General features: G+C 44.1%; 1 protein-coding gene across 1 annotated transcript; it reads left to right on the top strand.

The window, feature by feature from the left end:
• Window positions 1-719: 719 nt before the first annotated feature.
• On the top strand, window positions 720-23,880 carry LOC144114773 (ragulator complex protein LAMTOR3-like). Its single transcript, XM_077648725.1, has 8 exons — window positions 720-797; window positions 1,054-1,088; window positions 1,523-1,581; window positions 5,107-5,240; window positions 12,135-12,198; window positions 19,773-19,859; window positions 22,398-22,451; window positions 23,789-23,880. Exons 1-6 carry the CDS (start codon window positions 738-740, stop codon window positions 19,844-19,846), a joined length of 426 nt encoding a protein of 141 aa, XP_077504851.1. The 5' UTR covers window positions 720-737; the 3' UTR covers window positions 19,847-19,859; window positions 22,398-22,451; window positions 23,789-23,880.
• Window positions 23,881-25,498: the final 1,618 nt, after the last annotated feature.

The following is a 25,498-nucleotide window of genomic DNA, read 5'->3' as shown; positions in this document are numbered from 1 at the left end:
AGAGGCTTTCATATGTGCACCATTTCGTTCCGTTCTGCTGTGCGATCGCTTTCGTGCCGGCCAACGAAAGCCAAGAATTTTTTTCTCGAAAAACGATCCCTCATTCTCCCGAAAGAGTAACAGTGAAGGACACGAGAACGAATCATGCACTTTGTTCAGTCTTAATATAAACTCCTGTACGATTAGGTTGGCTTAATTAAAATGCACCTTCGTATTGCTTCGGACTGTACAAATTGTTGGTGTTCTAAACTGGGAGGTATGATATATGTGCTCTCCGCTCCTCCGCGGCTGACAGTCAGCACCCCGCCCCCCAAACTCCTGTACGAGTAGGTTGGCCTTAAATGCACCTTCGTATTGCTTCGGACTGTACAAATTGTTGGTGTTCTAAACTAGGAAGAATGATATATGTGCTCTCCGCTCCTCCGCGGCTGACAGTCAGCACCCCGCCCACCCAGAAAAAAAGTTCGGAGTCCTTGACGGTGCGTCAACCTTTCTACCTGAGACGCATGCGCAATCCCCTAGCTGTTGTTGCAGTTAGCAGAAAGAATAAGTAAAAAATGCCATAAAACAATAATGAGGTTGCGGTGTTAGTTTCCAGTAAACTATTTCAAAAGTATTTTATGGCCCAACGTAAAAAGACAATGCTTTGAGATTTTTTCAAGCAACGTGAAAACTTGTATTTTAATGTGCAGTTCTTATACTTTTTTTATTGCGACAGTTTTTATTGACTTGCTAGTATGCAACGTGTCTGCGCGGTGGCGTGCCGGGTGCTGTACCGTGTAAACAGAATGGCCGATGTAAGTCATATGATTTTTAGCCGTTCATGCTTGTTTTTAATTAGGCTCTTAATCTGCCTAAGTGCTGTGCTCAAGTTTAGCAGTAGATGCAACTACAACCAATCTGCGCTTCACTGGCAGGTTCTAAATACTTGAGAAACACGCATTCCTTGGCCAACATCAATTTCTCTTCTGTCCCATCGTTGTCGCATCCGCCCATCAAATGTCGCTAGTGCATTTTTACCCGGATCCTTACCATTTCTCTGTGTCGTTGCAGGAACTGAAGAAGCACCTTATCCAAGTTATTTCCAGGTAGAACTTTTCCATCCTTCTCTTTCATGTTTGCGCGGCATATTTTGGCACCAGTTGCCGGGAACTGATTGATTTCGTAACGAGGAAGGTCATTTCTAATTGACTAAACATTCTGGGACCGCTGTTGCCTTGGCGTTGTTGTGTCAGTAACATTGTAGGTCACTTCTCTTGTAGTGAGCATCCCCGTTTTTATTTTATACGTGACATTGTCATTTTGTTGCGAGGTGCTTTTCTGCGCACATTATTTTCTAGGTGCCCCCACAATTTTTTTTTCCGTCACGATTCTTGTTTAAGTAATTGACCCTGCACATCTCGAATTCAAGTATCTGTAGTATGAAATCATATCGTGTTGCTTACGTGAAAACTATAATTCTTTCGTGCGTCTTCTGACATCGCACTGTCTGATGGGGGCGTTTTCGTCTTCTTACATTAAGGGTCCAAGGCCTCCAGGCTATTGTCTTCGCAGACCGAGATGGTGTGCCGCTAATCAAAGGTAAATGCCTGAGCGTCTGCTGCCCTATACCGAGTAATACTGTTTGACGGTGTTGTTTTACTTTGTGTCTGCATTTGCGAGCTTGCTTATGTGGGAAACTCATTTTGGGCGCATCTGATTTACATTCTCATGTCTTGAAAAAATTGTGAACTTCATAACCCAAAACATTTGTACCTGTAATGAGTGACTGCTGGATAGAGACAGCAGTGTGTATAAATGTCATTTGAAAGAAAAGGGACCTGAACGGAAAATGAACCATATAAAAATATATGCTTAGGGGTGCAATGCAGCATAAAGGTGAGTACAGTCAGGCTGGAAAGAAATGCAAACAGCGCCTAACAGCAAAACGAAATATCTTACCCGTGTACTTTTAGCTGCAGTGCAAAACTCGCCTGATTCATGTTTAAGGGCAGAAAGTGTACAGAAGTGTATATTCATAAACCAGTTGTAAAGGAATATCTCTCTCCAAAGTGCAAAAGTACAACATATGCATGTTCACGTTTCATTTCAGCCTGACTGTACACCCTTTAGAGCCGGTTGGGTTATCAAACCACTTGGTAGACTTGGTAGACTTGGTAAATACTTGGTAGACTTCCTTTCATAGCTTATTTTTCACAATTTCACTGCATGCTGAGGTTTCTGAACGATTTTAAACACTGTTATGTGATCATTGTATGCACTTTGTACCTTTTTTCTTTGCTGTGCTACAGAGGAAAGTTCTGTAAAAGGCAGAACGCATGCATACTCCTTTCTGTTATCAGCCATTGAAGCTTTCATTTTGAAAGGAAGAGTTCATGAGACCAGCAGGGGTTGTTATTTTTTACTGGGCAGAGAAAAGCTTTGGCTTGACACTGATATAAGCTACCAGAAGCCATAATTTTAAAAGCACTTGTATACTTGACCTTTGTTGCCAATGGGACCGAGTTAATGCTAGGCTACTTTTCACAAAACTTCAGCTATGCTAGCCACTTTCTTCATGAGACTAGATCCTAGCAGGAGCTTCTGAGAGACCTGTCTTTAAGACTTATGTGGGCAGTCTTTGTGAGCTGGCAGGTTTTCTGTTTTGGCTTTTGTGTGGTTTGAATGCAGTACGTTAGCAACAGATCTAGTATATTAATCACGGCAGAGAGGTCCAACTCTACACTGAGCTGCTGCAAAGGCTGTATACCAAGCATATTGTTTAGGCCTTGCAGCTGTGCAATTGTTGTAGTAATCTTGTGGGGGCCTGGAACTTTCAGAAGCGTAATTTTGATACGGATCTTGGTGTGGAAAGTGTAGAGATTTGTTCCATCTTTTCTTGCTGCAACTGGCATTGACCGAATTGTTGGTCACTCCATTTTACGTGGCACATGAGCACAAGGTTTGTAAGGGTGAAATTGTTGCAAAATATTGCATTAGGCCACTGCATTTTCGCAGCATTTTCACACCTTTTTTTTTTGTATTGGCTCTATAGAGCAGTAATATAGCATAATAAGAATGGACGCAAAGAAGAAAAAACAGTGCACACAGAGGTCACTCTTGGCGACCACTATCATCAGAGGGCTTTGTACTAGGCACTTGGCCAGAGACTTGGAAAGTTCTCATGCAACATGGGCACCCTGTCATTTCTTGCTCAGCATGAGTCTCAACTTGTGATTGCGATTAGGTGTGCTCCTGATTTGCTTGTATATATTCGCATCACTCTTCTGCCCCCATTGCCACCCACCATAACACTTTCTCCTCTTCCCCTTTCCCAGTTTCCCAGTGCAGCATAGCTGGCCAGATAATCCCTCAGGATGACCTCTCTGTCTTTCTCTAAATGAACCTCTCTCCAAATTAACCTGGAGGTATAAGAGACAGTCTCCTATTTTCAATTGTAAATTTTGATACAGGTGTCTATGGCAAGCTTTCATCGTATTGGAACCTATTGAAGAGAATTCTTGTGCAAGCCGACAACTTCTTAATTTGTTTCTTCCCCCAGGTGCAATCTAAAAAAAAAATGTATTAGTATGAACTCTTAGCTGTTGTTGATATAAGGCAGTTTCAGGATTAATGTTACATATTTTTGCAACCAGCAAACTACGCCACCTCTTGTCAACCAAGTAGGAAGCAGCAGACATTTTATAGGGAAGTCAGAAATGCAAAAACTAAAAGCAAGGGTGCCACTGTGGTGGCTCAGTTGTTATGGCGCTCGGCTGCTGACCTTAAAGACACAGGATTGATCCCAGCCGTGACAGTTGAATTTCGATGGAAGCGAAATCTAGAGGCTCGTGTACTGTGCGGTGTCAGTGCACATTAAAGAACCCCAGGTGGTCGAAATTTCCGGAGCCATTCACTACGGCGTCCCTCATAGCATAGTCACTTTGGGACATTACACCCCCATAAACCAACCCAAACAAAGGAAGGCATAAGTTTTTATCGTGCCCCGCTAGCAGCTGCTGCTGTTGATGGTGACAGTGGTTGCTTAATCTTTTGTAGGACAACGACACACATGTACCACTTGCTTCAGTTGCTGGCGAATGCACAACGGTGCACTTATGTACAATACTTTTGTGTGCTGAAAACCATTCAGCATGTTTTTATCTTTCATTAATAGGTGTCCTTGTGTTTTTACAAGTGTATGGTGCAAAAGAAAGATGTTTGAAATTTTGAGCCATTCCATCAGTCAAATGCTTTATAATGGTTCTTGAAGTGATTTCTAGTTATGCAAATTTTGTATGTCGAAAGGACAGCTGTGTGAATACATAGTACTACATTTGAGATCTCATTACAGAGTCGTTGGCACAAATGTATACCGCATTTTTTGCAAAACCGGTTGTAGAAACTACTTGAAAAAGATGTTATTCAATTTCTAGAGTCATTCTGAGTGCAGTTTTACCATTTGTATGTATGTGAGACATAACAAAATTTCATATTTCTCAAAGGGTCAATTGGGTAAGGTGCCTGTGACATTTGACACTAGTGCCGTTGCTTTAAATTTGTTAGGGTGCTTTTTATTGCCATAAACTGCTGGAAGGCAATGCAAGGGTTTTAACAATGAACCAGTTTGGACAGCAGCAGTAGTCAAAGGGTGCAGAGTTGAACATAATTGTGTTTTGTGAAAACAGTTATTTTAATTAATTCAAAGATGAACGAGATTTGTTTCTGTTATATTATTGCAAGAGTAGTGTATTATTTTCTCATAGCAGCAATTGGGATGTAGAAAAATGATGCAACAAAGAGAGAAAGGTGAAAGGCTATGACAAGACTATAGGAGGAGAGAAGATTCACGTTAACACCTGCAGCCAAGTGACCGGAGCTAGTGTGTATTCAGTTGCTCAGGTTTCTTTTTTCATGATGATTTAGTGAGGGCTTGTTGTGTGCTTGCTTGGGTGGAATCAAATAGAGTGTTGGCTCAGCATTGTTAGTGTTTGTCTATTATAATAATAAAACTGAGTGCTCTTGTAACTCTTCTCGCATGGCACTGTCTGGCCAATTAAGGTTTGGTATAGATAGGGTGTGTTGAGTTAGTTGTCATTGCTTAGTCGAGTGCTATGGTGCATGCAGCTGCCACAGATGAAGCTCCCGATCATGCCCTGAGGCCTGGCTTTTTGGCCACGGTGGGCATGGCCATGTCCCAGGGTAACAAGCTTGGCCTGGGAAAGTGCAACAAGATGATCTCCTCGTACGGTAACTACCAGGTTTGTGTTGTGAGCCACTGGCCTCTTTTTTTTTCTTTAGGCGGCTGAGACTGCAGCTAAGGCAGGCAGCATGTGCATTTCACTGTTATTCAGTGCTTCTGCTGCTCACAGTTGCTGAGGTATGTGGGCCATTGCTGAGCATATGGCAGCTTGCAAAAACTAATGGCAAGCGCCCCATGCGATGTCAGTGTGTGTTGAAGATGCCCAGCCAGGTGGCCGAAATTATTCCGGAGCCCTCCATTACAGAACCTCTTTCTTCTTTCTTCCCATCCCTTACAGCTCTTTTGAGGTGTCAGCCGAGAAGTGAGACAGTTACTGTGCCATTTCTTTTCCTAAAAAAAAAAAAAACAGATTTTTTCTCCTTTCCTATTTGTGGCCTTAAGAATTTATCTGGCCATTAGGAGGATAGTTCAACAATACTAAAATTAGAGCAGGCTAAGCACCTCTCCCTAGTAAAATCTTCACCTTTTGCTGTGTCCTCAGAGACTCACTGTGGGTGAATCTCGCAGGCATATCTGCATGTCTGCAGCTAAAGCAGTGTTCCCACATTGTGACCTACTCACCTCACTAGCATCATTAGGCTTGGTTGCTGCACGGGACTTTATCTGCTCAGCTCTAAACAGCAAGCTACGCTACAGGTGCTCAGATGTTGTGAAAATTTATATTTTCTCACAGTAAGCACAAGAAATTTTTGTGCTGCTCCTCTACAGAAAAGACAAAAGTACTGCACTTGTGCCTTATCAAAATGCACCACCTCCTGCATTAAAATTCATCAGTGAAACATGCATAGTTATCAAAATGACGATGTGCCTGAATGCAAGCCTTGCTGTTGAGTGGCGGTAATCTTTGCCAGCCTTTTCACAATGAAAAGAAATGTGTGAACACGCTGTGCAAACTTGCTGAAGTCTTTGCTGCAGCAGGTTACTGATACCATCAGCATTACTGCGTGCACCAGCCACTAACTGTGCATGTGTACCACATATGTATGCAGTTTGTGACAAGCAAGCATGGTAACGCATGATAGCAGAAAGCTAAAGCATTAGGTGTCACCCACAACTTTTTTAGTTATAATATTGTTACGACGAAGTGGCAGTGGTTGAGAACAGTAAAGACCACGGTGGTTTGGCGATCAGAAATCGTCACACAAGCAGCGCACACGCCAAGGACTGGGGACGCTGTGCCATCAGCAACTCGAACAACGGCTGTAGGAGCAAGCGTCAGTAATTTGCGGAGGTGGCGGCGTAGGTCGGAACTCATCACAGAAATGTAAGGGCCCGTGTCAACCAGAGCAGAGACGGCAACTCCATTGACTTGTATGGTCAGTAAATTCCGTGGGGCACGAAGAACTAAACGAGGATTTTGGGGCCGGGTCGTCACTACAGCATCACTTCTAGACACTGCAGAAGCTAGTTTTCCGCCTGTGATCATTCGTAGGGGCTAGGAGAGGAAGTGCATGGTCGTTTCGGCGAACGGGACTGGCGGCTGGTGATGGTGAGCGGGGATGGTGAGCGGCTGAAGCGCGGGATGACGAGACAGACGTTGGTGGTAGGGCTTGATGGGTCCAAGGATTGCGAGAAAGAACTTGAGCGGGCACCATCAGGGCGAGAAGGGGGAGTCGAGGAACGGGTCCGCTGGGAGGAGTACCATCGACTACGGCAATGACGGGCGATGTGGCCTACACGGGAACATTTGAAACATATGGGCCTGTCATCAGGCGTACGCCACTCGGAGGGATGGCGTGATCGAGGAGTGGCGTAAACAGGCCAGGTAGGATATAGAGGAGGGACTTCGGGTACTTGGGGGGATAAATAGCAGCGACTGAGTTGAAACCCAAGTTAGCAATTTCCTGTCGCACGACGGCCTGAATAAGAGGAAGGGTCAACGGCTGGTCGGCCACAGGAGTTGCTAAGGGAGCCGGACCAATTGCTTCAAGCTCACGGCGCACAATACGGGTCATGTTTTCAGGTGAGGTCGGCTGGCTCCGAGAACAAAGATCTTGGCAGGAGGAAGACGCAGCCATGTTGGGCAGGCGTGCAATATGCTGGGTGATCCGTCGGCTTCTGGCGGCCTTGAAGTGGTGGCATTCTTTTATGATGTCGGCAATCTTGTCGCAGTTTTTGTAGATGAGCAGATTGAAGGCGTCGTGTGCGATGCCCTTGAGCACATGTCCGACTTTGTAAGCCTCGCTCATCTTTGTATCCACTGTGTAGCACAGAGACAACACATCTTGAATATAAGAGACGTAGGACTCCGTGGATGACTGGGCGCGACTGGCAAGATCTCTTTTAGCGGCAAGCTGCCAGCCGAGTGGTTTTCCGAAAAGGTCGATAAGCTTCTACTTGCAGTCAGCTCAATTGGTCAGTGTCTCTTTGTAGGTATCATACCACTTGAACGCCGTGCCCTTAAGGTAAAAAACTATGTTCGCAAGCATGAAAGTCTGGTCCCAGCGGTTGTTAACGCTGCACCATTCATACCTGCGAAGCCAAGTTTAGATGTCGGCGTCATCATCGCCAGAGAAGGGTCTAGGATCACGAGGGTGAGTGAGGACGATGGAGGACACCGATGCTGCCGAATCTTGGGGGGATGCTTCCGTCATTGTCGGCCGTGGTAGGTATTGTCCGCTACATAGTTCCGTCTTACCCAGCACCTCCACCAAAAATGTTACGTGGAAATACTGTTTACATTTATTTACAAGTGTTGGGGGTTAGTATAAAGAGTTCCTAGCAGGGAACACCAACACTAACAGAGAGCTGCATTAACCTCCTCTTCTTCGTTCGTCCTCTCACGCGAGAGGCCACTTCGTCTTCCACTGCCACTTCGTCGTAAGAATATTGGTACGGAAATTTACGGCCAGCCTGCTGGAAAGCATGACTGCGAACTACACAATCTGGTGGTATTTTGCAGGGTTTTGGTACTGTGCGATGTCAGTACAAGTTAAAGATCCATCCCTGGACCGGAATAATCTCTCCACTATTGCACCTCTTTCTTTCCTTCTCTCACTCCCTCTTTTCTCTCTCCCCTTATGGTGCTGTGGTTGGGTCCACCAAGATGTGAGACAGTGCCATTTCCTTTCCTCAAAAACCAATTTTTTCTTTTTTGCTTAATTCATTCATTCAAACTTTGCATTGTGTTTTGCTTGCATTTTTGGTGCTCATCAGGTCTGCAGTACTTGCTTGTGGTGTGATCGGGATGTAGCTGAAGTTTGCATGATCTTTTTTAGGGGCCCGTAGTGTTCACAGGTCACAGTGGGGGGGAGCCTTTTCTACAGTTAAATTCACATGAAAACAGTGAGCATATGTGTAATTATCTCCTGGGAACTACAATTGAAGAGTCAGTGGAAAGCTACAAGTGTAGAGGAGAACCGATGTGAAGAGTTTTCTGGAAGCTGTGAACTGTAGAGGGTATGCCTCTGTTGCAACGTAGTTTGATTGCTGCTTGTGCTTAAAAGTGCTAAGGTGGTTTTTTCTGTCTAGCTGCCTGTAAATTGTCAAACCTAATTCAGGCAGAAAGCAACTTGCACAGGAAAATAAAATCAATTTTTTTTTATCCTCCGAAGAGCAATACAGCTCTAACTTGCTGTATATTAATGTGATAATATTTAGGTTGTCATTCTGCTAAAACCATCCGATTTCTCCGTAATAAAATTAATTGGTCGAGGGAGTCATGATGTCGTTAGCACCGCCAAATTTGTGATGTCATTAGCACGGCCAAATTTGAAAATGAGGACTAGAAGACCCGCCGTGGTGGTTCAGGGGTTAAGGTACTTGTCTACTAAGCCGCTGTACCCGGGTTCGAACCCGACCGTGGCGGCTGCGTTTGGATGGAGGCAAAACTGTGTGCTGTGCGATGTCAGTGCACGTTAAAGGGACACTGAGGAGAAATTGAAGTTGGCTTGTATTGTTAGAATACCAGCTCCTGATCACAAAAACGCCACTCTTACTGAAAACAAAGCTCTTGTAAGTTAGAAAATAGCAAGAACCAAAATACAGGTATCGCTGCCACAGGCCAATCTCACAAGTACAAGCGTGATGACGTCATAGGACAAGAGACGCCGCCTTGCAGGAATTTTCCTTACTCCATGGAATCCCTGAATCTCTGAGGCTGACAGAGGAAGGTTCTAAGAAGAGCTTCAAATGGGCCTAATTGGTTTGTAATCTTCGACATTGTTATTGCGCTACTCAAGGTTTACACAGACAAGAACTGTCTGCATGTGTTGTTCTTGTCTGTGTAAGCCTTGAGTAGCGCAGTAACAATGTCGAAGAGGAAGGTTGCGCGGTTCAATATTGAAGTAAGTTTTGTTTTGAAACCGATAGTGCACTTTTATCACACAAGGAAGACAGACAAAAGACAACCTGAATCTTGGAAGCAAAGAAAATCGATGCTTGGTGGCGCCACAGGCGGCCAGGAAAGTTTCAGTTTGTTATGGCGCTTCGTGTCTATGAGCTTTGCGTGCCCGTGGTTTTGTTTTTGGCGCGCCTCGATTTACAAGCACCGAACAGCAGAGGAACTCCAAGTGCCGCTTCAAGTGCTAGTTAACCTTTGAAGGAGCCTGTTAAGGCTGGTCAGATGACTGCCACAGTCGATGAAAAACTGTGATTGCACAATGGTCGGTGATTGTACAAGGCAGTTAGCAGTATAAAGAGCACTTGTCTCTTCGTACGCTTGCCTGGCGAAATGTTCCCGCCTGTGCCAGTCAACTTCGAACTACCTAACGGAAATCATTTATTAGGGACGATAGACACGATACAAGGCAGTTAAGAAAAAAATTTTGAACCTGCAGAGACCGTGACTCCGCTCTCCTCCAACTCGTTTGTTTGCAGCTCCATTTAATAGCTTCGGCAGTTGGGCGGAGCTGTTCTCTTCAAGCTCTCGGCTAATTTAATCCATTCACAGTACACATCTGAAGGTGCATGCAAGTGGGCGAGAGAGCCCGATCCAGTGGACCCCATACCTCTGGAAACGCGCGGAACCAGTTGGAGCGTTGTGCATCGCTTTTACTTTCAAGCCGCCAATTTTAAACGCGAGCGCTCTTGAGCACCCATCCGTTTTTTTTGTGGCAAAAAAAACCAAAAAACCTGGCCCTTGCAATTGTGAGAAGCCTCGTCGATGCCGCCTGCTGCACCGTGCAACAGCGCCATTCAAGGAATTACAATCCATTGGCCCCAAAGCCTCGGGCAGCCTCCGATGGGTGCGACGCGCTGACTTTGTCCTCGCCCCTCACGACTCCCTGCACTGGGGTAAAGATTTTCAATTAGCAACGGCTGCTCACTGAGGAAGGGGGAAACGACCTGCCGGCGCCTAACCTAACAACCGTGGTCCCTCAAAAGTATCGCACGCTCTGTGGGGCTGAGGTCGCTGAAATGCAGGCCGGACTTCTTGCTAGAACTTCGTTGTCGGGTTTGGGAACGGGATCCATCATAACACTGGCAAGACGCCGGTGCAAACGTAAATGAAGTGATAGTAGCAACCCCCGATAGATGCCTTCAACGCGCGGCGGCGGTAGCTTTCATTTTGGCTGCTGCTAGACCGCACGGCTTAGCGCCAGAAATCACGGAGTCTGCGTTTACGTCACGTTTCTTGTCACTCCGTGCTGTGCCATCTTTAAGAGGACGCTGTGACGTCATAAGAGGGTGCCGAGTTTGAATCGTAGGGCAGGAAAAACATTTTCAACTTCGAATCTAAATTTCTTTGAAATAAATGCATCTTTTGCTCCTGGACAAGCGGCAACAAAGCCATGAAATGCCGAAATATCAGATTTTGCTAAGAAAAAAAATTGATAGAGTTCTCCTCACTGTCGCTTTAAAGATCCCCAAGTGGTCGAAATTCCGGAGTTCTCCACTACAGCACCTCTTTCTCCCTTTCTTCTCCCACTCCCTCCTTTACCCCTTCCCTTATGGTGTGGTTCAGGTGTCCACCGAGATGTGAGAGATACTGTGCCATTTTTTTTCCCTCAGAAACCAATTTTCAATTTCTTGAGGACTAGAATGTTCCAGTGCCTTCCATTGAATTATCATAAGAGAATAATTACTTGGCATCCACCCAAGCGCAGCCATTCAGCTACAAAACTTGGGTGGATGCCAATGAGTAATTATTCCCTTATTGCAAATTCTAGTCCACCTTGGGAAATTCCCCTAAAAATATTTGACCATTGGATTCTCATGTGAGATTTTACTTACCGGGCCCACTCTTACAACTTAATGCATCCACTGATCCATCATAATACGCACACTAATCTAGTTGTAATCGATTTTTTGCGGTGGGCCTACTTCCAAAATTTTGAAGGTCCTTCAGAATATTTGGGGGTGGGCCATCTTCCAAATTTTATTGCATTTTCTTCTTTAAAAATGTGGTTAAGAAGGCCCCAGGTTTTATCTCTTGTTATTATCTTAATGTTTTTTTGTTAATTTCTATGACATTTTAGCACTAGGACTTGATTCAAACAGTTATGAACACATGTGGGCAAACAGGGAGGTAGGCAGTATGGTATGCCTGTATGTTGTTTCTTTTTGGTGTTTAAGAGCAGTTGCTGTATAAAAACAAGTGGTCATGTAATCTTTCAATGTTGCGGTCCACAATGTTCTGTTTTTTGCGCTAACAATTCCAGCTAAATGTGCAACAACTGGCCAGCAGGAATGTTTTAAGTGCAAGAGTGTTCTGTCTTGTGCCTCTGTCACTAGATGTATAGTGCTCACTTTTTTTTTGTGTTGCAAATTCTTGCGGGCTTGTTGTTCAGAATAATATTAAACACTGCAGTTTGTGTACTCTGTTTTGAACTCATGTTCAGTGTGCAGTGCCTGTTATCAGAATCTGGTACCCACGAAAATCTCTTGCACCAAAATGCTCTTGTGTCATCATGTTTTATTTTATGCTGACTTTTTTGTACTTGTTGCGCAGGTGGTGAGCTTCAACAGGCATCCTGTAACCATCACAATTGTCGCGAGCAGTTCAGCAAACACTGGTACGTGATCACAACACTTGTCACATGTCATAGTTTTACTGCTATGTCAGTCTATAGTGCCTTGGGGGCCACTGATGCTGGCTTTGCAAGTACTGCTGTCATTGTGCTATATGTTTGCTGCTACACTCCAAGTAGAACTAGTACTCTCAGTTTTGTTTATTTGCTCCCATCCCTCCATCCCTGGTACTGGTGTGCATATGGCACAGGGCTCTCAAGTTTGACTTTCTGCTTTTAATGCCTTACAGAGAGGCACATGGCTAACCTGTACTGTTTTCTTGCTGGGAACTTTACTGCTATCAAGTTAATCGCATGGTGAAGGAGTTATATCATGAGTTCATTGCTCATTTGAAAAGTACAATAAAGCTTTGTTGATATGTTAAGAAAGTGCAGAGAAACGTATTATCCCAGAAAATGTGTGATCCAAACCACTTAATTTTGAAGGATGCAACTGTTGAATGAGCTGCAAAGGCATTCATGGACAATTTCACTTGATAAAAATGTCGATCAGCATATCTTGGCACAAGGGCTGAACAACTCTTTTTCTAATGCCCGCAGAATTCGGTCCGCATTTGCGCTGTCTAAAGCATGGAAGGAACTTCGCAACACACCCGGTGCCTCAGCGGTTATGGCGAGAGTACCTGAATCCATTTTTTGAATGCTTTGCCCCCCACCCCCCCTTGCAGCTAAGCAGTCTGGGGTAGCCGGCGCGGTGGCCGACTATCGCAGTGTTCTTGCTTTTCATACTACCATAAAAACTGGACTATAGATCGGACCGGGATATAGGTTGACCCCCCCAACTAACCAATTCTAAAAATGGAAAAAGTACCGAAAGTCACATTACTTTGAAACAAATGCAACTGAACAGGTTGTACAATGGTGACAGTATTTATTTTCATTTAAATGCTGCTCATATGTGCACATGAGCAATTTTTTAGCAGTATCGCGCACCCATCGACCCGCGTGTTTGTCAGCACCTTATCATCACGGCACGGAGTGGCGAAACGAACGAGGTACGCACATGTGTACACATGCGCTTACTCTCACTTCTTTCGCCGCTCCGTGCCGTGATCTCACCGCTTTCGTGCGGATGCATTCGGCAGTCACAGGCAGCGATCTTGCACGCAGCTCCCGAACGAACTCCGCAACCTTTCCTTCCAATTCTGGATATGCTGCGGTTCTCCCACGGAATGATGTTTTCTTCTGGTTGCTGCAAGTTGTAATACGCAGCTTGTGCCTCCACCTGTACCGAATGCTCTTTTCAGATACCCCAAATTTGTGCTGTGCCGCCAGGTTGCTGTGAGCTTCCGCGTACCCAGTCGTGTTTTTCTTGAAGGCAACAGTGAATTGCCGTTGGGTTCCGCTAATTTTGAAGCAAAATGTGAAAAAGCAGCCGTTAACCAAAATAGCTTTGCAACAACGGTTACGCAAAATGGAGGTGCCACAACGTCGTCACGCCACGCTGCTGTTGATGGCAATGGTGATGGAGGCTGTTGACTTCAGTCGCCCATTGTTGCAAGACTCCCGTAGTTTTTCCACCAATGACCGGTATATAAGACGAGGGTCTACTTTTCGCCATGGTTTCTTGAAAAAAAGTTTGACCTATATTCCGGTTTTTACGGTACGTTCCCCAGGCTCGGCCCGCTCGTTTGCAAGTACGTTGTTGTAGTTCTTAAATACTTCACCCCCTAGCATTTCGGCTCTGCGAAGGAGCCTGAATGTTTCTCCTTTTTGCGTCGCGTCCCTGAATGAATGGCCCCACTCCTAGGTTAGTGCATTATTTTTTGTGTGTGCTTCACCCCTTTGGACCTAGGCATTGCAGGGAAGCCACTGCATGGGGGTGACTGTCTCTGCATTCTGGCTCTTTGTGTCGCGCGAGTCCACGTTCAGTCCACTTGTATATTTGCACACATGTGGCTGGCCGCTGAATGTATTGACCTGTTTGACCTTCCAATGCCGTATGCTGCAGTGCTTTGTGGGGAATCCAATCTAGCTGGAGTTTGCTGCTTGGTTTTTTTGGTCTCTGCAGTCGCCGCGAGTGGCTTCGAAATGGTGCTATATCTATGGAAAAGGTCTCTCCCAGTTCCTGTTTGTTCACTGATTAATTTTTTCTTCAGCATGAGCTTTTGGAGAAATTTTATAATAAAAAGTTTTGGCTATATCAAACCATTTTAGTTTTTACCTATTCAATATAAAGAGATTTCACTGTTGCCCATTATAATATTCATGTGATTAGATCATCACAAATGTTATGGGAGATATACGTTTCATGTTTCTGCAAATTTTTTCAGCTTCTTGAAAAACATTTTTTTGCTCAATCTTACAATATCAAAAATGATATTTATCAAGCTATATTTTGATCTATGAGATTTTACTCTGAAAGTTTTTTTCCTGGTTGTGAAAAATTTATATCAAGGATACTTCGAAAATGGCATTTTAAAAAGGGAGCCTGGTCTTGAAAAAAAAAATTTATTAATGAAGTTACAGTTAACAAATCTTAAGGGAACATGTATATTTGTGTGCCAGTTCTAAATATGTTAGTTAATTTCATGTAAAGCAATTCCTTGAACACTTATGTAATTTTATGTATGTATTTTGTGAAGAGCTTTGAAAAAACTTTGCTGCGGGAAACTTGTTGAAATGTTATGCCATTGGGTTCTCTTTACACCAAGGAATGCAATAAGGGTAAAATTGTCTTCCTGCCTTTCATAGAACATAAGTTATAGGGTTTTGAAGTTGTCTCTTCAGAAATGCGGAAAAAAATGTGTATTCCGCCACCGACGCCGGGTTTTCTGCTGAATGGGACCCTTAATACTATTGCATTAAAATTTGCAGTGCAAATTTCTCATTCACGAGTGTGCTGGAAAGGATCGACATGTTGTACTTGAACAACATTCTGCAGCAGACGGTTTAAGTCTCTGAACAGTCTGGACAAGAAATGAATAACAGAAGGCATCACCTTTAAAAAAGAACTCTAACTTTAATGAATGATTCCTTCTTTGCGATATAGTATACAATGGAGATCTGATGTATTTTTTGAGCATGAACTTAATAATGAAGTCATAATGAAGGTGATCATCACATGGCATTTGCTTACCTCCTGAAGTTTGTTGTAAATGGACCAATGAGAACAAATGCCATAACATGCACTTCCATGCTGTACTTTTTAACTTTTTATACCACATGCTATACCATATGCTTGAATCTCCATCAGTCCGACACTCACTGTGTGCAATCAGGGGCACTGTGCTTCCCCAACGCTAGCAAGTAAACGAGAATAGATGGCCTTCTTTCACAAGCCCTGATGTGGCAACTTTCTTTTCTTGTCTTCACATTTCGGCAGTGGAAAAGTAAACTAGCTAGAATGTATGGCATCAAGAGTATCTTCTAATTCACTTTAGCATCTTAAATTCATGATTAGTAGTGAAATGGTAGATGGAGACAGGAAGCGACAGGACAACCACTAGTCCAGTCGTTTCCTGTCTGTGTCTGCCATTTTGCAAGATACAATGAATTAAGGGAGCCAGCACCCACTAGACAAACCAAATGCTTCAGTAACAGTGTAGGAGAGCCGCACCGCATTTCTGCTCCCTTGGCAAGAGGACTAATGGTCCCTACGCTGCTGTCTTTAGGGTTCAGATCTTCCGCCAATCTCCTCATATCCTTCACAGTCAATAAGAAAGCAGCGCTGGAGATGGAATAAATGAAATAATGCTCGAAACACTCCAATCTATGAGGCTTAAGCTGACAAAGTAGGCTCATATGAGTGGATTTTGCTTGTTTTTATCCGTATAGTATCCTGCTAGTGCATTTTTTATTTGACACAGGACCTGCACACACGTTTTCAAGGCACTAGGGGCCCCTTCCATTCTCGTAGCTTTTCCAAGTTTTTCCACTTGTTTTCGTGTCGCTCCCCAAGCAGCATATGCATCAAGATGATTCCTAGTGACATTCGGAGGCCTGCGTGTCAGCATGCCTAGAGAGAGTCGAGCAATCAAAGGTCTTGTTATGGTGCAAATGTTGGTCAGTTGTGCAATTTCCACATGCAAATATGGCTATTTCTGTGTTTTTACATGTCATACCCGCCAGCTGCCATTTTTATTGAGTGGTAACTGGCGACAGATTGTGGGAGGAACCTGCATGCGTCGACACTTTGTGTGCAGGTGCAGCGGCGAGGTGTAGACAGTGTTCCATGCCATTCAGCCTTTAGTCCAGCTACCATTACTCAAGTTTCTAGGCCGAATAAATTACAGGGACCCTTGGAAAATGTGTTTGTGAGAATCATACATGCAGCGGTTTTCATGTGGGGGCAGTGTAAATGTCTATGAGGCATGATTCATCCATGTACTTTAGGCTAAGAGCCATGGAGTTACACAGGATTAGTGAATTGGGCAGTCAATTTCAACTGTGTTGCGTTTCATCTCTCTTCGAAGAAATTAGTGATCTGTGTGTGTGTAGCTCGGGCAATAACTTGTGTTACTGAAGAATGCACTTCAGCACAGGATGGAGTCTCTGCTTTTATGACCCACTGTGGAAAAGAACGCATATTTGAGTTTTTTTTTTTTCAAAACGAGTAAAAACCAGAAACTGAAACTAAGTAATGTTATGTTGTATTGGCAAGCAAATCTATACATGTTTCTTTTGCAAAAGCTATGAGAATGGAAGGGGCCTCGTAGTGCCTCGAAAACGTGTGTGCAGGTCCTGTGTCAAATAAAAAATGCACTAGCAGGATACTATACGGATAAAAACAAGCCAAATCCACTCGTATGAGCCTACTTTGTCAGCTTAAGCCTCATAGATTAGAGTGTTTCGAGCGTTATTTCATTTATTCCATCTCCAGCGCTGCTTTCTTATTGACTGTGAAGGATATGAGGAGATTGGCGGAAGATCTGAACCCTAAAGACAGCAGCGTAGGGACCATTAGTCCTCTTGCCAAGGGAGCAAAAATGCGGTGCGGCTCTCCTACATTGTTACTGAAGCATTTGGTTTGTCTAGTGGGTGCTGGCTCCCTTAATTCATTGTATCTTGCGAAATGGCAGACACAGACAGGAAACGACTGGACTAGTGGTTGTCCTGTCGCTTCCTGTCTCCATCTACCATTTCACTACTAATCATGAATTTAAGATGCTAAAGTGAATTAGAAGATACTCGTGATGCCATACATTCTAGCAAGTTTACTTTTCCACTGCCGAAATGTGAAGACATGAAAAGAAAGCTGCCACATCAGGGCTTGTGAAAGAAGGCCATCTATTCTCGTTTACTTGCTAGCGTTGGGGAAGCACAATGCCCCTGATTGCACACAGTGAGTGTTCTACTTGTTTTTCTGCTGTATTCACACCATAGTCATATTTTAGCATTAATTTTGTTAACAGGGCTTGAATTACTTCTGTAGAAATAGTTTTGTGAAGAAAACTAGGCCAAGTCTAGAGTTTTAGATCGAGAAGAGCGGAATCCAAAGTTTACACACTGATGTCGACCAAATTATTTTTCATTACATAATGGTGTCGAGTTGCTCTAAATGACATGTAAAGCATATCAGCACTAGCATTTGAGCGGATCAGAAACTTTCTCATTTTTCTCTGTTCCTGTTTTGGTGGGTTTGGCTTACTTTGAAAAAAAAAAAAAATCCTAATTTCTATTTTAGGGCCGGGTGGAGACTGAAGGGAAGGACAAAAAATAATGCATGAGTGTCTCCCTCCTTTTAGCATCCGTCCCATGAAATTGCTATGCACCTAACCTGGCCAGCCTCACAGTAAGTTTGAAATACATGCGAGGCAGGATGATGCTGAACTTCTGTGGAGGTCTTTCTTCTGCTTTCTGTTGCATTTTTGTAACGTTCATTCTTTTCATATTGCGCGCATGGAAAATTTTCAATCATGTGCGCACGCAGTGAGGACTGTGGCTGCTCAGTGTGTTCTTGCAAGCTGGCTTGTAGCGCCTGCGTCTTCATTGCAACCAGGTTGCGCATAGAGGAGCGCTTGTGCTATCGGAGGCTCAGTGCTATAACCATAATGTGCAGTATAACTGCCACATTGACCTGTTTTATGCTGGGTGGGTTTTTGCTATAATAGGCCAAAACTGGAGTTACTGTGTTAGCACTTCGCCATCGGGTGAGCACCTGGTTGCTATTTGTTTAAAAAAACTGCACGCTATATGTCGTGAAGGGTTAGTGCTGGTAGGCAGCCAGCACAGGAACTGATCAACTCTGTTCTTGCTCACATGGTTATGAGGGCTGTTGCGTCTGATTAGTTGGTTCTGAATGAGGAAAGTACAAGTTACGAGAAAACTCGACAGAACTGGCTGACATAAATGAACTAGAGAGGTTTTAATGTGGAGAAGATTCGATTAAGTCTTTCGAGCTTTGTAAGGAAATATGGAGAGCCGCACTGCAGAACTTTTAACCTGTACTGTGCTCTCGAACAGTTACATGCAAAGTATGTGTTCTTCGTGCTCTACAAATAAAAATTAAATGGCATATATTCAAAAGTGTCTCAGCTTCAATTATATGACATAAAACAGAGGTCTTCAATTGTATGGCAACAAACATAACAGTGTAGCACCCTTTCACATTACACTCGAACTTTTACAGCATTGTTTGCCAACGTAACAGATTTGGAAACTAAACTGTGTACCCTATATTATTCTAATACTCGGAGCTTGTGAAACTACAAACTTTGTGTTGCAGAATCCTCCTTCTTAATCAGTTTCATTTCTTCAAAGTCCTCTAAATTAGAAATTTTAGTGCTCCGGAGTGCTCCAAATTGAAAACGGTAGTGCTCAAAAAATTGCTTCGAACTGCAATGTATCACAGCGCAACGTTACGCAATGCTATGTTCCTGTACATGGTACTTCTCTGCGCTTGAATGTGACATCCTAAGGCCATCATGTGTACTGTACATTACAAGCAATTAGTTAGGTCTTGTGGTGGTAAGAAGCTAAGCATGTTTTGGGCAACACGGGAATATGCTGCAGGCAGTAGGCAGTACAGCCTTTGTCAAGAGTATGCAGCCCAAGGGTTTAGTTACTAAGCAGTGTGTGGTGGGGCTCTCTAGCACGCCTGGAAGTCCTAAGCTTCGGAGAAGTGAGGACAAGAGCTCCTCTCGGCTTCAAAAGATTTAGAATGCTGAAAACGTGAAATGGGCCTCATTGCATGGCCCAGAATCAAACCTTTTGGACTGTATTTTTGACAAAGGCTGCACATGTACCTGAAGACCCAAAATTGCATCCTTGGGCAGCAGCTGATTGCCATAGCTACAGTTCAACAGACATGGACAAAGCAAAGAGTATGCAATGCAGTGCTGACTGACAACTAAAATCTTTATTGGCAGGGCAGCCAGTATATATGCCACATCGGTGACTAATGAAAGTTGTGTTATCCAAGCTGACATGCTGAGAGAATAACCCACACAAGTGGCAGTTGCTTGGTATCATCGTGCCCTGCTGTTGCAGGGTTTTTGTGTATAGTTTACGTGTGCGTCTTCCTATTTCTTTGCTTACACCTTGTCTTATTTTGTTTGACCTGTTTCTGGCATTTGTTTAACTGCCAATATTTTTCCTTCTGTTTTTCATTTTTCTAGGCATGATACTCAACCTTGAAGAGGAGCTGAACACTGTTTCACAGACCCTAAGGAGTGTTGTTGAAGTCTCTTAACCAGTGTAAGCAGGTAAGATGGTGAGGTTGTAGTGGTCAGAAAAATAGTGTGCCTAGTCATTTTGGTGTAGATCTGAACTCTTACTATTTTGGGGGCAGTGCTCCAGAGTATCTGTAGTCTCTTGTGTTGTCCCGGTCTTTACAAGGTTGACATCTTGGTGTTAGCAGGTAGCCTAAATGAAATTCCCAGTTTATTCTGCAACCTACGTGGGCGATGTTTCATTACTGCTGTGCAGTGAGTCCAAACCATGCGTCCTGTGTTCCTTTTACACATTATTTTTATTGGGGCTTTCAATAAGAAAGAAGCCGCTGTGACTGTATACATATGTTGGGCTACTGTCACATTTGCTCTTTTTTTTCTTGCTCTTTTCTTTTTGCCAGTCGGAACACAACACATTGGCTTCTTAAATCTGCCAATAAACATTGGCAATTTCAGTGTCAAGCTTTGTTTTTGTCCACAGAACAAAGTTGTCATGTGAAAGCACAGCAGCATAGCATCACGACCACTGTTTTAGTAGCTGTGGCCGCTAAACACTCAATATGTCTGTCGCAGTCCGCTTACACATGAAGTACTCAAATCGCATAGGCAGGGGAATGGCGATTGGCATGGGTTGGCGATCGACACGGGTTGGAAAGAGAAAAGTAAGAAAGCACGGGAAATGCTTCCTCTGTCAGAAAATAAAATAAAATTAACAGGCGATCAATCCGATTCATGTGGAGGGGATGGAGGGGACTGCTTTAGTATGTGGGCTCCGGATTGTTTAGTGCTTTGTGCTGACGAACTCTGTTTGTTCGCACTGATGACAATTTCTTTGTTATCCTGCTGCGGTGGTTCAAATCAGATCAAATCAAACTTTATTCACCTTCGTTTAGTACATGAGTTTTTCCTATCCAACCTAAGTGCAGCGTGCGTGTTGGTTGTCCAGGCAGTACAGTGAATCACCGGGTGTGTACAAAAAATTATCCACTAAACAATGACATTAGGCACACTAGTACATTCGTATTATGCAAAAATTGTGTATACATATTGAGCAAATAGGAATACAACTCGAGAAAAAAGGAAACAAAAATGAACAGAGGACATCATGACAACTTCAAATGAGCCATATCTAAACAACTCTAAAATCGGAAGCAAAAACAGGAAAAGTAAAATACAGCATGCAAGAGAAATCTAAACAACTCTAAAATTGGAAGCAAAAACAGGAAAAGTAAAATACAGCATTCAAGAGGCCAGCAGTGATTTATCTGCAAGGATGAGCACCATTTTTTTAATGCTTTAGTCATTTTACATTTAGTTTCGAAATTGCAAAACTTTGTCAAGTCCATTGAATATCTGGGGCACATAATATCTTCTTATCTTTTTTCAAATCTCCAGCCATTCTGTGTGACTTGCACGATGCTCTTCAGGTGGCATTTCCTTGCCTTTTTTGGGGGTATCTTTTTGAGTCTGAGTGCCCGCATGCTCATTCGTTTGGGAGCGGTCCCCCAAAACAGTCCACGCGTTCAAATTTAGGCTCACACATGCAAGTGCCCATGTGGTTTTGCATTTGACTAGTCTATGCAGTGATGAAAGTTAAACGAGGCTGGCAGTTTAACACGCGGGGTGAAAGGCTGTGGCAATGGCCAAGTGGTCTAAAGCAGCGGCAAGCGAAGCTGATCTGTTCGTGCCACCTCTGGTCCCTATCCCACTTGAGGCTGTAAGCATGGCAGGTTTGGTAGTCACTGCAGTGCATGCAGGTAGGGCAACCAGGACTGTTGTCAATATAATGGAGAATGTGCGGAGAGAAAATGGAGTGGGTTCTTGGGTGGTTTGTGTGTCTGGGGTCAACAATGCAGTCAAGCGCCTACATAATCCCTGCGTCGAGCCTTTTAGAATTGACTGACACGAGGTGTGTCCTGTCCACACTGTTGTTACAACTTGATATAAGTAGCACTTTTGTGTCGTCGTTTTTTCTTGTCACCGAATAGCTAGATGCATCATGCACAGTAGTAAATCAATATAATGCATTGTCAGCATGATCTGTTCAATTCCTCTGTGGTGACAGTGCCAGCGCAGCTGCACCTATTGAGTATGTGCAGTGCTGTCATCACCAAACTGCATTTGTTTTAGAAGGCACTCCCTGGTGCACTAGTGCAAGAAAAAAAAGAGTGAAAAATGGTTTGTGCTTTGTGCAAATTAAAGTTTGGAACTGCCACGGTGGTTCAGTGGTTATGGCGCTCAGCTGCTGACCTGAACTATGCGGGTTCGACCCCGGCTGCGGCGGTCAAATTTTGATGGAGGCGAAATTATAGAGGCTCATGTACTGTGCGATGTCAGTGCATGCTAAAGAGCCCCAGGTGGTCGAGATTTCCGCAGCCCTTCGCTACGGCGTCTCTCATAGCCTGAGTCGCTTTGGTATGTTAAACCCAATAAACCCTGATAAACCAATTAAAGTTTGGGCATCAGTTTTAGCTGAGGTAGACTGAAGACAAAAAGCTTAGCGCAGTAACTGTTAAGGACGAGGAAATTCACAACTAAGTGAACTAAATTGGGCTAAAAATGATTTTGCAGTTTCTTGAAAGCTGGAAAGCAAGAGGATCAGGCTTACTGCATCAAGATAAATAGGTAAGGATGATTTTTTTGAAAGGTTCAGAGTTTTCCATCTTGTTAGCCCGTTCCTCAACTCACCTGGGCAGTATGTAACAAAAATTAATGTGAAGGGTTTATCGTTTGTTTATTGTCATCTGCAATGTGATGTAGTTCCCAGAACAGAATATTTGACCAGATCATGCAGGAAAATTGGAGTTAGGCCAGCTGTCACTCAGGCTTATTAGGGCTGTGGAGGGGGGAAATAAGGAAAATAGTAACACATTCAGGCACCAGCCATGGTGGCAAAGTGTTTGGCTACTGAGGCCAAGGACACTGGGTCAAATCCCAGCTGTGGCAGCTGCATTTCGATAGAGAGGAAATGTGAAAATGCCCGTATACTGCGCAGTTTCATTGCATTTAAAGGGGCTCTTTGGGGGGGTTCTTAAGGGGGCTCTTAAGGGGCCTCTGAAAGGGCTCTAGATAAAGTTGCGGTGTGGCTGGGATGTTAAAGGACACCACTTCACAAGTATCCTCCAGCAAGAATTTTTTAGTGCGCTTTGTAGTAGCTGAGTTATCGGCAGACAAAATTAGAATTTCAGCGTCTTCATGCTTTTCCCTCTCCTCTTGTCACTTTTTGCATGCTGCTGAAATGTTGGCGCTCGTCTGCCGGCCCCATCGCTGATGCGTGGAGGGGGATGGGGGGGATTTCTGATCGCCGGAGCCATGGTAGCTGCGTGACATCAGAGAGAATAGCCACCTCTTAACTGGCATATGCTGGAGCGTGAAATGGAGGAGGGCGTGCCAACTTCCGCGCGTTATTGTGGGTTCCCTGCTGCATGTAGAAGTGTTGTTTTGGTCAGGTGCCCATGCATGACAGCACAATGCAGTGATTGAGTTTATGTACAACCTGTGTCACCCTTGTGTAGAACGCTAAGCCAGCATGCACCACTCAATAAAAAATTGTACAGCAGACTATAGTTTTCAGGTTGTTTTCGTGCCCACTTGACTTCTAGGTCTGTGCTACTATTTCCATGCGAGCATTTCCTTTGCAGTCCAGAAGCTGCAGTGAGGTGGCATCTTATTTGCAGGGCAGTGCACCTCTCGAGTGCTCTACACAACAGTGATGTAGAGCGTACTTTCCTGATGTGTTTCAGAGTCCTTCTAAAGACACCAGGTGCTTGAAATTAATCTGCCCCTCCATTATGCTGTCTCTCATAGCTGTTTGGGATGTTAAACTGCACATTCAAATACTTTCAGGCATTGTTTATACAGAGAATGTATGCCAAGAGTACTAGTGAAAAATTTAATGCAATGTGTTTGTAGTTGGAGATAAAACAATTTTCTTTTTTATGGAATGTTCAAATTTGTTTCAGGTGTGGTTCTCCGTGCATAAGGCCGCAACGTTGCCAAGTATCACACACACAAAAAAAATTTTAAGTTGCTAATAAAGCATATTTATTCAGCATTCCACTTGTGCCATGTTATGTATTACGAAGTTTGTGTGAAGTTCATCGAAGATTTTAACAAAGGTGTTCACCCAAAGCGACCTGCCGTGGTGGCTCAATGCCCTTAGCGTTCGGCTGCTGATCCCAAGGTCGCGGGTTCAATCTCGGTCTCGGCGGCCATATTTCGATGGAGGCAGAATACAAAACTCATGTACTGTGTAATGACAGCGCCCATTGCCATAAAATGATGCTATTTACTGATGTTAGGAAAAACTCACAAGCGGTCGTAATTCCATCACTGGTCGCCACACTGCTTAAAATTTTAAGCTAGCATCATTAACACTGAAGGTATTGGCGATTAAAATTGACACTTCTCTCTCAACTCATACACGTCCACATGCCAGAAAAAAAAAAAAATTGGTAGAGCTATGCTTACCAGCTTGGCGGCACATTATTCAGTGAAAGTAGGTTGGAATCAGCGGTGTTTCCAGCACGTAAGGTAGGTCTGGCGCATGTATGCATAGAGGACGGTAGCTCTGGAACAAGCATATTTACAGACATTTCTTGCACACAACGGGCCAACCTGACGCACTAATAGATACTTTGCTTTTCTGTTTCGCGCACCTTTACCGACTTGGCTTCGCATCTCTTTTCGAGCATGTTTAGCTACTGAGCATTGGCCCGTTTGTTTCAAGCACATTTAGGTACTTGGCTTACCGTCTGGGTTATTCTGAGCCAAACGTCCTAGACATTGCGCTTAACCATATCACCTATTTGTTCAAAAAGATTCATGGAAACTTATCGCAACATGCGTAATATATTAGCCTAAGGCATTTTTGCTGAAAAAAAAAGTATTCATTGTGCAAAATTCCTTCAAGCTACTATTTGAGCATCCCACACCACAAAAGCAACCCATTCCTCACCAGCCAGCCGCGCAGAGAACTCTAAAACAAATGTTAAAAGAAAACTCAGCAGTAGGCCAACGAACGCGTTTCCGTAGGGTTTAAATATGGCGACCACTTCGTTCCCTGATCCCTGGACCACTGCGCCCTTCCGAGCCTGTTGATTGGCTTTCCACATGCCGCACGTGACTGGAAGTGGGAGGTGCGGCAGCAGACTGGCGAGATTAAAGAAAGGCCAAACTCTTGGAACATGGCTTGGCTCTGTGACCCCCTAATAAACCCCTCCTTCCTTGCCAGATTATCCTTATTCTGGGAACTGATAGCCTCAGGGTCGGGAGTACCCCTTAAAAATGGTGCGCTTGCCCCAACCGGACCAGGGCTGACGAGCTTGCACCCGGGAGGAAAGTTGATGCACAACCCGCCAAACGATCTGAAGGCGAGCCGGCACGGCCAGCGAGTCGTAGAAGTGCGTGTTGCCGCCGCCACCACGTATGATGTACATGTAGCCCGCCCATATCTTGCAAACAGTAGTAAGATGGAAAGCTGGGCTAGTTAAAATCTGATTCATGATGTAGTTAGCGCCAAAAACGAGGACCAAGGTGGGACGTGTTGTGCCTTTCTTCCACCTTGATCCTCGTTTTGGCATAGGGTGGGCGCAGCTGCCAAAAGACAGGGTTAATTGGAGAGAAATGGGAGAGGTCTTTGCCCTGCAGCGGGTGCAGCCTTGCTGCTGATG

Source organism: Amblyomma americanum, chromosome 1, assembly GCF_052857255.1.
Source record: "Amblyomma americanum isolate KBUSLIRL-KWMA chromosome 1, ASM5285725v1, whole genome shotgun sequence".
Lineage (NCBI taxonomy): Eukaryota > Metazoa > Arthropoda > Arachnida > Ixodida > Ixodidae > Amblyomma > Amblyomma americanum.
This window is presented reverse-complemented; position numbering and strand designations above follow the sequence as displayed.

Coding starts and splice junctions, on each gene's coding strand:
- LOC144114773 (XM_077648725.1), top strand. CDS start 738: ATGCAACGTGTCTGCGCGGTGGCGTGCCGGGTGCTGTACCGTGTAAAC. Junction 1,582..5,106: donor TGGTGTGCCGCTAATCAAAG/GTAAATGCCTGA, acceptor TGGTGCATGCAG/CTGCCACAGATGAAGCTCCC. Junction 12,199..19,772: donor GAGCAGTTCAGCAAACACTG/GTACGTGATCAC, acceptor TCATTTTTCTAG/GCATGATACTCAACCTTGAA.